The following is a 14,337-nucleotide window of genomic DNA, read 5'->3' as shown; positions in this document are numbered from 1 at the left end:
CAAGGTATTAATTCTTTTTCAAGTATACTTTCATGAATGCATCTACACTCTTTTAATTCTTGTACCAGTATTTATAGTATGTGCCGGCAATAATGGATCTAAAGTTTCAGAGGGACTATCCAAATGTCCTCCCCATTTAGAACATAAATATCAAGGGTATACATTTTTTTCCCAAGAATACTTTCATAAATGCATCTACACACTTAATTCTTCTAATAGTATTTTAGTATGTGCCGGCAATAATGGATGTATAATATTTTTTTTTTCACATTTTCCAAATAAACTCCATACCGACACCTAATTACTTGACTTACCGTGTGATTTAAAAAGTACAGGTTTTTGGCCCAATTTGAGTAAAATTGGACTTCTCCACAATGGATATGCAAAGAAATCAGATCCCTCTACATGACATAATAGGGACATGGCATAAAATACATCTTTCCTTTAAAATCGATTTGCAACTGCAAAACTTCAAGGGATAAAGTTGAAAAATATTAATCGTTCAAATGGCTTTGTTATAAATGACTGCATTAAATGACTAACATCATTCCATATTCCTAAACCAATGTTCATATCCATACCAATATACTCAACATCTGGCATCTTAAGATCCCCTTCCTCATAACTATATACCAACAACTTGTTTCCTACTAATTTCATCTTTCCTTTTCTTCCATATGAACGGCAAAACTTAGTTTTTATGTTTTTCATTAACTTAGCTGAAGGGATCTTGCATTGATATAAAAAGATTATTAAACTGTGGTAACTGTAACTCTTCACAAAACTGTAATGTTTTGTTTTATCCAAGAAATCATCTGACGTTTTACTTTATAAAATTCTGTCATAATAATCAGGTGTTTTGTCAATTACAACATGAAAGTCTGTACCAAGATAACGGAAAGATCATCTCTCACAAAATGCACTTGTCTTTCTGTTTATAGATCATCTTTACCTTTTGATACACAATCAAAACTGCATTTGCTTTCCGCAAGTAGATTTTCATTCCACTACATTTTCCGAATGAATAAAAAATAATGTAGTGCATTGTGGAAACTAACATTGTATACCATCTAAACGATAAATAGTGCTGCAATGCGAAATCTGCGTGTCACTTACCCATTAACCAGGACACCTGGATACGCATTATTGTATGGTAAATTTACCCAATGAATGGAAGAATTACCAACCTTAAAGAAAGAAAGGGTTTTAAGCAAAAAGTGGTAAGAGACACGGTCAAAGGCCTTTTCGAAATCAATCAACAAAATCGTCACAGGGACCTTCTCCTTTTCAGTATAGGCAAATATATTATATAAAATTCTAATATTTTCATCAAGAAATCGTCCCCCCCCCAAAAAAAAAAAAAAAAAACAAAAAAAACTGTTTGGTTAACACGAATAATCTGATTTAATATCCTTTTAAGTCTACTGGCACTACGACTTGATTTTATCTTATAAACAACATTTAACAATGAAATTGGTCTCCAGTTTTTGATAAATTGTCTTACTTTATCACCCTTAGGAAGTAGTGTTATCAAACCAGTCTTGTGAAATGGACAAATTTCCAGAAGTGTAGGTAAAGTTCATACTACGTATCATAATAAATATGTGCATGACTCTTCAAAGAATACTCTGAAATATTCTACAGTAAATCCATCTTGCCCTGGAGCTGTATTATTTTTCATGTTCTTTAATGCATATTCAATTTCACTTTAAGAGAAATCTCCCTCTAACAAAGCTTGCTCTTCATCTATGAGATATTGGAAAGGAACTTAACTTACATGAGAAAAAAGTTCTTCTGCATCACAGTTTGCGTGAAGTCTATAAATGTTCATAAAAATGTGAAACAACTTCTTTCATATTATCTTATTAATTCTGCAACACCGTACCATTATCATTAATTTATAAATTTCACAAATGTTTTTTTATGCTATCCTTTGTTTTTCTAAATTCAAGAAATACTCTGCTGGTGTTCCCCAAAATTGTATTTCTTGAAGCTGTCTATTTGCTGCCCTTTCAATTAATCTCTAATGTCTAAGTTCTTCCAGTTCTTCTCTCAATGTCTATATTTTTTCTAGTGTTTATATTCTGATCTAAGAATCTTTCTATTTCAATTATCTCGTTAACAAGATCATTTTCTGTTCTTTTCACCTTCTTTTTCTGTCGAATAGCATACAGCACTGTCACTGCTCTCAGTTCCATCAACAATGTATCAAAAAACAACTGATCATCAATTACAAAATTAATTTTTAGTCACCTTTACTGACAATTTCATATTGTTTACCGTTAAGACCATCAAAATCAAGATACTGCAAGGTTACCTCATTTTTCCTTCTACTTCTGAAGGTCAACAAATTCAGATTCTTTAAAAAAAAATGCATTATTAAACTTCCAATAACTACATTTTTTGTGACATTTATCCAACACAATGTCAAGGCAGACCATTGAAGGATCAGTTCGATATCCCAGATCAATTTCACATTTTCTGACCAAAGAGAATATATCCGACGACATGAACAAGAAATCCAATCTACGCGCTTCAATGGAGTAGGCTGTCGCCAGGTAAAAGATCTTATACAAGGGTGACAGGGCACTATGTGTTCGGTTGAGCATTGGTTGAAATCAAAGTACATGTATACATCTATACATACTTATATAGGCCCTACATTCAATAACGCCATGATCAAGTTCAGACGGGGTCATCCCACAAGACCGACACCCACGAGTCATACAGTCCACGAGTTCGACATTGAAAAAAAAAGGTCCATGAGTCATACAGGTCACGAGTCATACGGCCCACGAGTTCGACAGATAGTCGGTCTAGTGCAATGGGCCTTGTTAGCATAGGGTCGAACTCATGGGCTGTATATGACTCGTGAGCTGTATAACTGATGGGCTGTATTACTCGTGAGCACTATGACTCGTGGCCTGTATGACTCGTGGGTATCGGTCTCGTGACGTGCACCCGTTCAGACAGCTACTCCACGTAGGTTCTCGCCCTTTACTTCTGTGTGTAACTGTTACTGAATCCTTGGTCGCAAACCAATGACCGATTAGAATCTGTTGCCATCACCGGAACAGTTCATTCCCTATCAGTGGAGGACCATACATGCCGGGAGGACCGTGACAACCACCCCAAGAATCATGTTAATCCCAATAAAATCGGAGCAATTAGGAGTCAAAAACCTGGAGAGGGGGCACATGACGTCTTCCGCTAGACCATAACTCTTGGGTGCGACAGATTTCTCGGACAGATGTCGGGCCGCAGAGATTTGAAAGCGAGAAAGGGAGAAAATTATCAACTGGATCGCTACAGTTAGATTTTGCTTTCCAAATAGCTAATTATTCCTAAGTATTCATCAGGGTAATTGTGGCCATGGGGGCACGTGCGGGAAAATATGAGAGGGAGATTGAAATTAAAGCGCAGGAAAAAAAAAAGTAACAACACAACTATAGGATTGGTGACCGCGCGTCATGCGAATCGAGAAAGGAAAGCTGTAAAATGTCCACGGCCACTATGAAAGTGTTGCTGGCTCGGAATTCTACGCCGTAATCCGTCAATGTCAGGTACGGTGAAAGAGTGAAAACACCATAGTCCCGAAAAGTGTGAGCACCTTTTCTTTCTCTCTCCCTCGTCCTTTCTTTGCCTCCGTTGCCCCCCCCCCCCCCCTCCTCTTTTTACCCCCTCTCCCCTCTCTCTCTCTCTCCCCGACTCTCTCCATCTCTCTCCTGTCCTTTCTTATTCATTTTCTCATTATTCTGGTGGTGTTAATCCTCCTTGGCACCGAACAATTTCCCTCTAAATTGCACGGAGCTTTTTTCTCCCTCTCTTCTTCTTCTTCTTCTTCTTCTTCTTCTTCTTCTTCATCTCCTCCTTCTCTTCGTCACTTCGGATATTTTCTGAGGGATTTATTTGCCGGGTTAATGCCACAAAATCTTGAGGGAAGATGAAAGCATGAATAGGGATATGAGGTCGAGAGAACCGCGGCATGGGTAGAAGTCGATCACAATCTGAGGCCCCGGACGTTGGGAAGCTTCATTCATCCATACAGTGATCGTTATCACTGCCCATTCATTTGGTTTCTCCTGCTGAACACCTCTTTTCTTACGACGTCACTGTTGTTTTTTGTTCCTGCAGACTGGAGAAACACTATATTGTGGAGAAAATGTTCCTTCCTGCTACTTCTTTGAAATATTACATTCTGTTGAAAGCGACAAGAAGACCATATATTGCCGGTTCTATCTATAGTATAGGATGAAGAGATATATACACGAAGGAGAACCCCATCATTATGAATTAATACCAATTTCATCCAAACTGGTATTCTTGTTGATTTTGTATGTATTTTCACGGTGCAATTCAGTAGGACTCTTCTTACTCGCATGATTTGAAAATACACTCGTGTCAAAAGTAAATGGACATCAAACGTGGAATGTACAGATTGGAATTCTCAGTTGCCTTCCTTTCGTACAGGAAAGGCTATGAAAGAAACATTATTACCATGTTCTGTTTCTGAATCAATAATGCTTTTAATTGAAACGTTCGATCACTTTCCCTTGCAATGTTTTATGACACGTCAGACTACTACTCTGTTTGTTGGGTTTTATTTGGTATTTTCAGTTTAAGGTCAGTTAACAACATAGTAGAAATAACTATCGCTGATAGAATAACCTCACAGTAATCTGCCGAACATAATTTGACATGCCATGCGTATAAAGGCTATAGGATATATGCTATAGTTGATATTTGAAAGTAACAAGAAATAAACAAAAAAGACGAGAAGATTTTAAAAATGATTATGTTCAAAACATGTTATCGTCTTGTTCAAGTCGTACAGTATTGTTTCAACAACCTTCGCTTTCCGTCGAAAGACGAAGACCGAAAAAAAAACTCTCGAAAGATGGCGCTATTGATTACTTGACGAAGTTGTTCGTTTTGAGTGTGACTCTTAGTAACCTTTTTTGTTTGGTGACGTCTTCCTTACGTTATGATGACACTGAAACGTGGTTTGACGATCGGAGAAGGGCTTTAGTCTGGTCAAATCAAGCTTGTAGTATCTCGCTGTTGTCGTCTTTCTTTTGAATTCAAGGAGGATCTCTTAAAATGGTAACTCCAGAAAGCAGTAAAATTAATGGTTAGTGAGATAAAGTGTTTGAAATAAAGGATAAAAAGGAAAGTTTTATTTACACGATAATTTCCTTTGTTCTTGCCTTTTTTTCTTTCAGCCTTACACCCGATATCAACATCATATCGCTACAGATTTCGTTGTCGTCATCACTGTCGCCGAAGCTGCTCAATTATTCCGCAATTTTTAGCCTCGGTCCGCTGTCACCGCTATCTTCAGTCACCTCATTTTAAAAGATGTGGACGTGGAAATTCGTCGTTTTTGATACACCAATTCTCTAGAAGGCAAAGGTGACATAGAACTGAGAGAAACACACACGGATTGTTGCATTAATAATGATCACGACACAGCATGAAACATACGAATTCTTCGGACATTGGTCAAAATGTTACTCGTAGACAACGGTTGAGCCTATTATACGGTATAATTTTGTGTTAATCAATACACGCGGAGTCAGTGCATATTGAAGTTAGCATCAGTGCATTACAGAGCGTAAAAATCAAACCATTAAAAGTTAAGAGTATTCATAAATTCATAACATTGATCCACTGTGCAGGAATATGGTTATACATGTAGTGACTTTGTTTGCCTGTGTAACTTATGTGTGATGATCGGTGTATGTGTGTGTGCGCGTCCGAGTGCGTGTACGTTTGTATGTGGATTCACTCGAGTCCTCCAAACCCTACACCCTGTGGGGTTGATCCCCCCCCCCCCCCCCATCCTTCACGGGGACAAGTTCCCTCGTCCTATGCCTCGGTACCACGAGGGGCCTAGAGGAGGATGTTCGTCGTGTACTGAAATATACAGAGCAGTCGGGAGTGGGGACAAAAAAAAAAAGGGGGGGGGGGGTGCGGCGACGTAGAACAGATTTCCCGATGGCTGAAAACTTGACATTCGCGGGCGCTTGGCTAATCATCGACAACACCGCTAGACACGTTGTCTTAATTGTAGCCTCGGGGTACGACTGCCTAAACATCTTCTCCAGTCCTCCATATCAGGCTTTATTCGGCTTTCAGGGCGAGAACATTGGAAATTTCCAGGGCACACCGGAGATATTCAGCGGTAGGGTTCCGTTTCTGAGTTCTTTGACACAGCATAGTTCGCATTTTGATTGAGATTCAAGAGCTGTTTACTACCACTACTTACCCGACTTCAACGGGCGATGGTGTAGAATATTCTTTTTGCTTCCATGAAAGAGTAATCGCTAGTCGTAAAATTTGAAGCACACACACACACACACACACACACACACACGTCGTTGGAGTCTCGCAGGCAACTTGGCCATGTTGGCGGAAAGCTGGTGCACATACGAGTAACACTCGTCTCAAACAATTTTTATGACAATTTCAAATCTTTTCCTGTGCCGTTTCCGATGAGCCAAAAGTACCACGTCAGCTTATTGTACTTGCAGTTATATCTGCCAATTACCCCTTATAATGATATTACTATTATAATCGCAATAGCCCTCCAGTCCTGCCCCCCCCCCCCCCCCCCCTTCATGCATGCTACCGCCAACACACCTGTCCGGCAACGACGATACGGATCTGAGGACTGACCTTACTGAAACATTCCTGCACCTGCCCCCTGACACAATGCCAACATTCGCTATTATCAATTTCAGCCCCGGAAAACGGCCGAATGATCTAAATATCCACAAATCCCAAATAAAACCCCTTTTGTTGCAAATTTGAGCCGTTACAATTAATGTTCGATTGATCTTTTTGCCGCCAACGCCAAAAATTTCACCCCATGTTACTCGCGCATCATGTTGAATCATTAGAGGTGAATGATGTGTTTCTATATCTTGATTACCTATCTCCATGTTTGATGGATTGCTCTTGCCATCGACGGCGAAGACTAATCTCGTGTCTGTTATGATAATGGATTGTTCATCCCTGGGTTATCATCATCAGTGGCTCACTCGACGTCGGCTCTCATCACCGCTGATCGGCATCATGCGCGTTATTACCGCGGCTGGGCCCGGCGATCAGGCGATGCCAGGTTGGCGCGATCAGCGGGGAAATGAAAAGGTGAGCGTTCAGCAGTCACACCTTGATGAAACCAGGTCACCCCTGTCGTGGGCTGCTGCTGAAACGTGTCATGTGTTTGGCGGGTTTACAGCGCATTCGCCATCGCCATTATCACCATCATTATCATCATCATCATCACCATCATCATCATCACCATCATCAGCATCATCACTGGTCTTGGTCATTGTCATCTTTATCATCATTCTTTTAATAATCTCCGCTTTAGATGACCATCGCGTTCCAAATGGAGGGGGGGGGGGGGGTAGTAGATATTAAATCTATACTCATCTTGTGGAGACGGAAACACAATGTGGCTCGCAATGTTGAGAAGTCGTTAAAATCCACCTTCTCCTCGTCTTTGCTGACATACGTGATCAACTGTATAGCACACACATGCAGAATTTGGTTTGCTTAATTTGTCCTTTACGAAAACATTTCTTTCAACAAAAAAAAAAGCAAATTCACCAGTCATTTAAATATAGAAGGCGTGTATCAGTGCATCGGAACAATGCGACCATAAGGTTTGTTCATTATTTCACAGCGAAATCTCGGAAACTACAAGTGACTTAATTGAAAGCAATGCACAGCGCAATTAATGTTTATTGAATAATGTGTAGGCCTACATCAATGTAGGACTCGCAACCTACAAAATAACTCAAAATTATAAGAACAAGCGTGTCAAACGCTCATCGGGTGTACATGTACTGTTGTAACAAAGATTGATTTATCTAAGCATAGAGCAATTTACACGCTTACAATGAGAACAAAAAGGAACATTAAAACATCGTTTTGGAAGAAAACAGCAAAACAGCAGTAAAGCGGTGAAATTCGAGCGCAATGAGACAAGTAACACAAATGTTGCAACTATCTGAGGGCATCTAAAACGAGTGCCGTGTGGCTGAGTACTTCTGAGTATTCTGTTTGTGACCTGTCGTCATTAACGAAGCATTTTTTTCCCCAGGACTTCATCAAGACAATAAGTATCTCTTCATGGCAATGTGGCCTCATAATTGGTATCTCGAACTCCATTAGAAGACATTGTATCGACGCACATTTTACAAAAACAAACAAAGGAAGAAACAAAAAAAAAATGTCTTTTTATCAACGAGGTAAGCGAAGACTGTGCAATATGCAAGACATCTTGAAGTCGTGCGACCCAGGCGACTCGTTTGAACGTAATACAGAGCTGCATGTTAGAATATACCATGCCAACATTCAACAGATTTGCCTAACTTTCATATTCGTGCCCCGCATCTTTGTGAGTTTCTCACACCTCCTGCATTACTGTGATTCTGAAATTGAAACAACTTACTCATAAAGAACGTAACATCTCCTCCGAGTGATAGCCATGCACGAGTACATTGTAAACAATAACATTGCGCTGGGGTTCAAATATTGTATCACAATTATTATCACGCTATAGAAATCTAGAGATATCTGGGTATACTGTATAACCTGTAACAAGTACAAAAGTTCATTCATTTGGCTCTGTGCTCAGCCCATTATCTCATACATTATGATAGGGGGGGGGGGGGTCGGGTGGGGGGGGGGGGGACGGACACAGCAACAAATAAACCGAGTCAAAGTGACATCATTTCGTAAAAACGATCATGAATGACATAATATTTTGTCCCTTCCTAGCTCCAGTCCCCAGAAACAAATCGAAAGAACGTTCACTCGGTCAGGTGGAGTGTCATTCGGAAAATCTCGGTCTCCTTCCACTTAGTGTATGCGAGGTGCATTTTGCCAATCTTCGTGCAAAGCATTTGGGTTGAACCCTCCACGCAAGATACCCACCTCTACGGCAAGTTCGTAAAAGCCAATGGATTTGGCACTGAGCCACTGCCTGCATAATACACTTATCATTACTTCAAATAAATCCATTTATCCAGTTGAGAATTCAAATTACTCTTGAAAGTATATCCCCCAATATGAATATGACATCGGAATATTTTCTGTCACGGAATGGAAAAAAATATCGTAACAGAAATACAATTAAATAGTCCCAGGTACCAGTCGGCTATCATTAGATAGAATCTAGACCCTCGTCAGAATCGAACTTCTGACGTAGGTTGACGCGGCACTTGCAAACTACATTGAATATAGCATGCACTGTGTGTGTGTATGTGTGTGTGTGCGTCGTACGTGTTTGTGAAGGCAGAGTAAATCCTTATGAAAATCAAAATCAGAAAAATGAGATAGCTGGTTGTGATAAACGGGAAACTGTGTGTAAGGCCTGATTGGATTTAATGTATGAATGTCTGATTATGTATTGTTAAGACAAACTTGGTCAATTTTGGTTTCAATCACAACTATTCAATGTTAATGTTATGTTGTCACATTGGAACTCCTTCCTGTATCTATCTAGACTACATTGCAGCTGACACCTTTTTAGGCAGCCATTCCCACCCTGACTAAACTACAAAAGAATTGGAGGGCCCCGTTTTATCAAAAGATATAATCGATTATAAATTTCCTTACCACACAGGCTGCCATAGACTTATGATAGAAATCAACTATGGAATCAATCATAACTCTTCATAAAACAGGGCCAAGATGACCTTTCCGTTTGACCTGATCTTGAAAGAATTGAAAACTTTTAATTTGATCATGTTGCTGATACATTATGCAATCTTTGTTCAAGCTCACAGTAAACGATCACACAAAGAGAAACCAACAGCTACCGCAGTATTGTTCTGTATTTGAGAATCGAAGGTTTCTGACACGATCATTGTACACAAAGTAAAGGCAGCAAACACAGAAATGAAGAAGTGCGCCCTCTATTGACAGGATACAGCGAGCATAATAATCCTGTTTGGCTCTCCTTCAACAGCTGTGTATCATACATGATTATTGTTGCAGAATAACGAAAGCTTGTTGTGAAACACAATGGCACAAGAAAAAAAAAATAATACTAATAGTGGATTGACTTGGGAGGACTGGAGATTTTACATTTGCATCCCTCACTGACATATAACCTCATCACAGGAAGGCATCATTGTTGTTGTTTTCTTTTGGCCAGGAGGACATGGGTATAGGTGAGATGTACAAGTGGCCCACCAGTTGCAATATTCTATGCAATATTCCTGCTCTTATGTCTCATATCACTCGAAGTACAAAGGAACAAAGTGAATATCAATACTTCAAAATTAGTCTCACTTCATATCCATATGAGAATAGTGGTTAATTAAAGGACAAGTTCACCTTCATAAACATAAGGATTGAGAGAATGTATCAATATTAGTAGAACACATCATTGAAAGTTTGAGGAAAATCAGACAATCCGTTCAAAAGTTATGAATTTTTGAAGTTTTTGTGCAGTAACCGCTGGATGAGAAGACTACTCCAGTGTATGAATAACTTAGATGTCACATGCGTACAACAATATAAGGAAAATATAAGGAGAATTTCACAAAATGCCATCTTTTGAAAAAAGTACACATTCCCCTGACTCGTTACCGACAAATGTTATGGGTAATATTATTCCCCCTGCCTTTAGAAAGAGGCAAGTCAAGAGCTCTTTTATTATGCGAAAAAAGTGAAAATATGTTGAATTTTCTTTTACATTTTCTTTATACTGTTGTACGCATATGACTCACAAGCTGTAGTAGTCTCCTCATCCAGCGGTTCCAACACAAAAATTTTAAAAATTCATAACTTTTGCATCGATTGTCCAATTTTCCTCAAACTTTCACTGATGTGTTCTACTAATATTGTTGCATTCTCTCAATCCTTATGTTTATGAAGGTGAACTTGTCCTTTAACCTTTTGGGTGATTTGAGTGCTGATTGGCAGAGAAAACCCATTGCATTGTACCCACTGTTCAAAGTCCACGACACAGAAAGGGTTAAATGGTTACTTTAAGATGAAACATTATGACATTTCTACAAGTCACTCCGACTTTTCCCTTTAGACATCATAAAAAAAGTGATATAATTTGACATTACTATTAGAGTTAGCTCAAATCTTACTAGCTAACTGAACAGGACATGATTTAATTGCTTTAATGATATTATTATTCATTCATTTGAAATGATATCACTGCTTCTTTTTAATTTCTGTAACTTCACAGTATTATGACAACAAACATTTCACATTATTTTGACACTTGATTTGCTATATGATACACATCACAAAATATGATGATAACAGACTGTTGTCAGATCTATGAAGGCAATCCAATCACATGACCATAAAAGAGAAAAGCAAAACGGGCAACAGATACTGAGGATGCATACTTTCATCTTGTCTTGAAGCAGTCATAGGCATACAGATACTGATGAAGAATCACGAAATGTGACATAAACCATCATGATCAACATCAGCATGTGGGCAACAATCCCAGCAAAAGACATTAAATTAGCTTGCACTGCCGTAGGCAGCATGACCCTGGATATATGGAAGCTCAGTCGGCCTGATAGACAGAGGACGTTTTCACAGTGCTATGGAAAAGTTCCTACCCCTCTTCAGTACTCTTGCAAAAATGAAGCTCATTCAGCTCTCAAGTTGGGCATATCTAGCTTTCCCTTTATTTCCAGTATGTAGTCACGGCGCATTTCATCAGGAAATATATAAACTTTGTGTCAGAGGAGCTTGCATCAAAGAGGTGTTTGATCAAAGGCTTGCTTCACTGTGCTGATAAATCTTCACAGGTTTTCATTCAAAAGTTCATTCGTATACTTCACTGCAATGAGTCCATGCATTCCAGGACCCTTGGTCTAGAATAATGAGAATTCTCTGTTTGTCTGGCTCATCTCTTTTACAAATCTGAAACAGAGAACAGAAAAAGGAGAATAATCAATAACCTGTGCACATATAAACTCAAACTACATAAGCACTTGCCCGATTGCCCGGGGCAAGTAAAAATCAAATGCGGGCAAGTGTTTTTGAACAATGAGAACAAATACTGTCCCGAATTGGGCAAGCAAAAAAGTTTTGAAGACACAGTTTTTTTCACTATTACCCCCAACAAACCCACAAAGTCAACCATACAGAAGCCCAACAATAATGGCTGTTTAGTGATGCAACACATCATTTCAGCAACTTTCCAACACTTTCGTGAAGAAGCTCCAATGCATTTCAACGGCAACACTTGATCAGACCAAGTTTGTTGTGCTGTTTATTCAAGTGCTAGTGTTTTACACAGCCCTTGACTTACACATGATTTTCTATATTATTTCCGTATATTTTGGACTTTCTTTTCGGGCAAGTAAAATTATCATTCTGGAAAGTGTTTCACAGCATATTTCAAAATCTGCTTGCCCGACCGGGCAAGTGGCAAAATAAAGTTATGTAGCACCCTGCATAAAGGAAACAATAAGTGAGAGTATGAAGTGCAGAGGAAGGACTTACTTGGTCATTTCACTGCTAACATGAATGTGTCGTGGAACGTGCGTCCAGGGTTCTCTCTGTTTCAGAGGGATCTCCTTGTGATACCAGCTGCCAGGGATTTGAGCTGTGGTGACTGGGTTGCGATACAAGTCGAGAGGACCTGTTGAGAAAGCAAATTTCGAAGACGTGCTCGGTGGGTAGCTGGGAAAATAGAACACTCAGAAACACTCAGACTTTGCAGGTGATGAAGTGATTGTCTGTTCAGCAGTTGTAATTATAAACAATGAAAATCACTTTTTATGTTTATGTTTTCAAAATGCTAATTTTGCTTCATCAGTGTTAAATAAAAAAGAGAAAGAGGAAAATGATACTTGGGTAAAACTGCAGAATAGCCATCACACCATGCATGTTATTGTAAGCTACAGTATATACCGTCCTGTACAATCGCTAGTTTACTACATGCTGAATTATAAATGTAGAATAAAATCTAGGCAAGGTCAGTCCAACTGTTCAGTGTAGGGTGTGCATCATGGGATGTTGTGCACATCAGTGTGGTATGGTATTCTCTGCACTTCGCTCCAAATTTTAGTGTGTATGATTGAGGGTACCACCTATCGCCACCATAAGGATCTGCAACTTGTTTATTCCAAAAGTATAAAACAAATTCATCCAAGTTTTGCTTCAAATATGCCATAAAATTTGCAGTTTCAAATATTGTGACCATCCTGTTGATAATCTCTGTATTTTAGTGCAATTGAGGCATTTTCTTTGCGCAGCTTTGGGTACCTCGACATCGGCATCCCTTCCCTCAATAGGTAATAAATACACATGAATTTCACATGCATCATGTTCGCAATTTACTAGAACGTAAGCGGATGTGTAACTGAACCATATTTAATTTTGTAGTTTGTTTATGAGTTTTTCTTTTTTGTTTCTTTGTTATTATTATTGTTATAGACATCTAGCTTAAATCTATATGGCATTTAATCCCATGCATACCGGTACTTACTTTTTCGTTCTAGGATGGGGGGGTTGGGTGTCCGGACACTTAAGACTCTCGCGTACTGACTTGCTTATTCTACTTTGAATACGCATTTACGCGCAGCTCCTAACTGACAAACAAGTGTTTATGTAGGCGCGTCATTGTCAAACCAGACGCACTTTACAGTACGCGTCCGGTCCCACAACCTGTCCGGACACCCAATGACTGGGTATATATGCTAAGTTAGTTATGATACGCAGGGTACTGATGTTACAAATTTGTAAGGTACCCTGCCGATATGTGGTACCCTTACCATACTGTAATTTCATGATCTTGTTGTAGGTGAGTGTTGAACACTAACAACAGGTTACAATTTACGTGGTCATGGACCTGAAGTTCTGTTGAGTTATAGAGCCAATAGAGGAGCAAAACTTACCTTTAGCACATCGCGTGTGCTTGTGCAACCTCTCAGTGTATTTGACGTAAGAACCGTGGTGTTCTGGGTGATCGACGGGCTCGATGACATTGTTATATTTGTGCATGTCGATTGGAGGTAGCTTTGACGTCTCGGGTCGGAAGGACACGTAGGAACCCTCGGGGATCCGATGGGAGAGATTGTATGTGTACACAGGGTTAGGTTCCTTCACCTGAGCCCGTATCGGATACTGGTACCCGAGCTCTGTCAGATTAAAGAAAGACATGTTAATCTCTTACTTGACGAGCGATGCTAGAGCAAGGAGACACCACTTTCGATGTGGTAATAGCCTACTTTTTGGAAAGAAAAACTGCAAAAAATCAATGCAGCCTCCCCTTTTACAGGACCCCTGGACGCCGATATTGTAGCAGAAGGATTACACTGTACTGCTACGCGA

The 14,337-nt window shown here is 39.5% G+C and overlaps 1 protein-coding gene across 1 annotated transcript; it reads right to left on the bottom strand.

Annotated features, from left to right (window-relative positions):
• Positions 1–11,801: 11,801 nt before the first annotated feature.
• On the bottom strand, positions 11,802–14,285 carry LOC139722542 (sperm microtubule inner protein 11-like). The gene is made up of 3 exons (XM_071633831.1): positions 13,902–14,285; positions 12,505–12,643; positions 11,802–11,919 (listed from the first exon to the last, which is right to left on the bottom strand). Exons 1-3 carry the CDS (start codon positions 14,164–14,166, stop codon positions 11,871–11,873), a joined length of 453 nt encoding a protein of 150 aa, XP_071489932.1. The 5' UTR covers positions 14,167–14,285; the 3' UTR covers positions 11,802–11,870.
• Positions 14,286–14,337: the final 52 nt, after the last annotated feature.

The sequence above is a fragment of the Diadema antillarum genome, unplaced genomic scaffold (assembly GCF_040938485.1).
Source record: "Diadema antillarum isolate AM-2024a unplaced genomic scaffold, OU_Dant_1.0 scf00000167, whole genome shotgun sequence".
NCBI classification, from domain to species: domain Eukaryota; kingdom Metazoa; phylum Echinodermata; class Echinoidea; order Diadematoida; family Diadematidae; genus Diadema; species Diadema antillarum.
The sequence above is the reverse complement of the archived record's forward strand: the minus strand, read 5'-3'. Positions and strand labels throughout refer to the sequence as shown.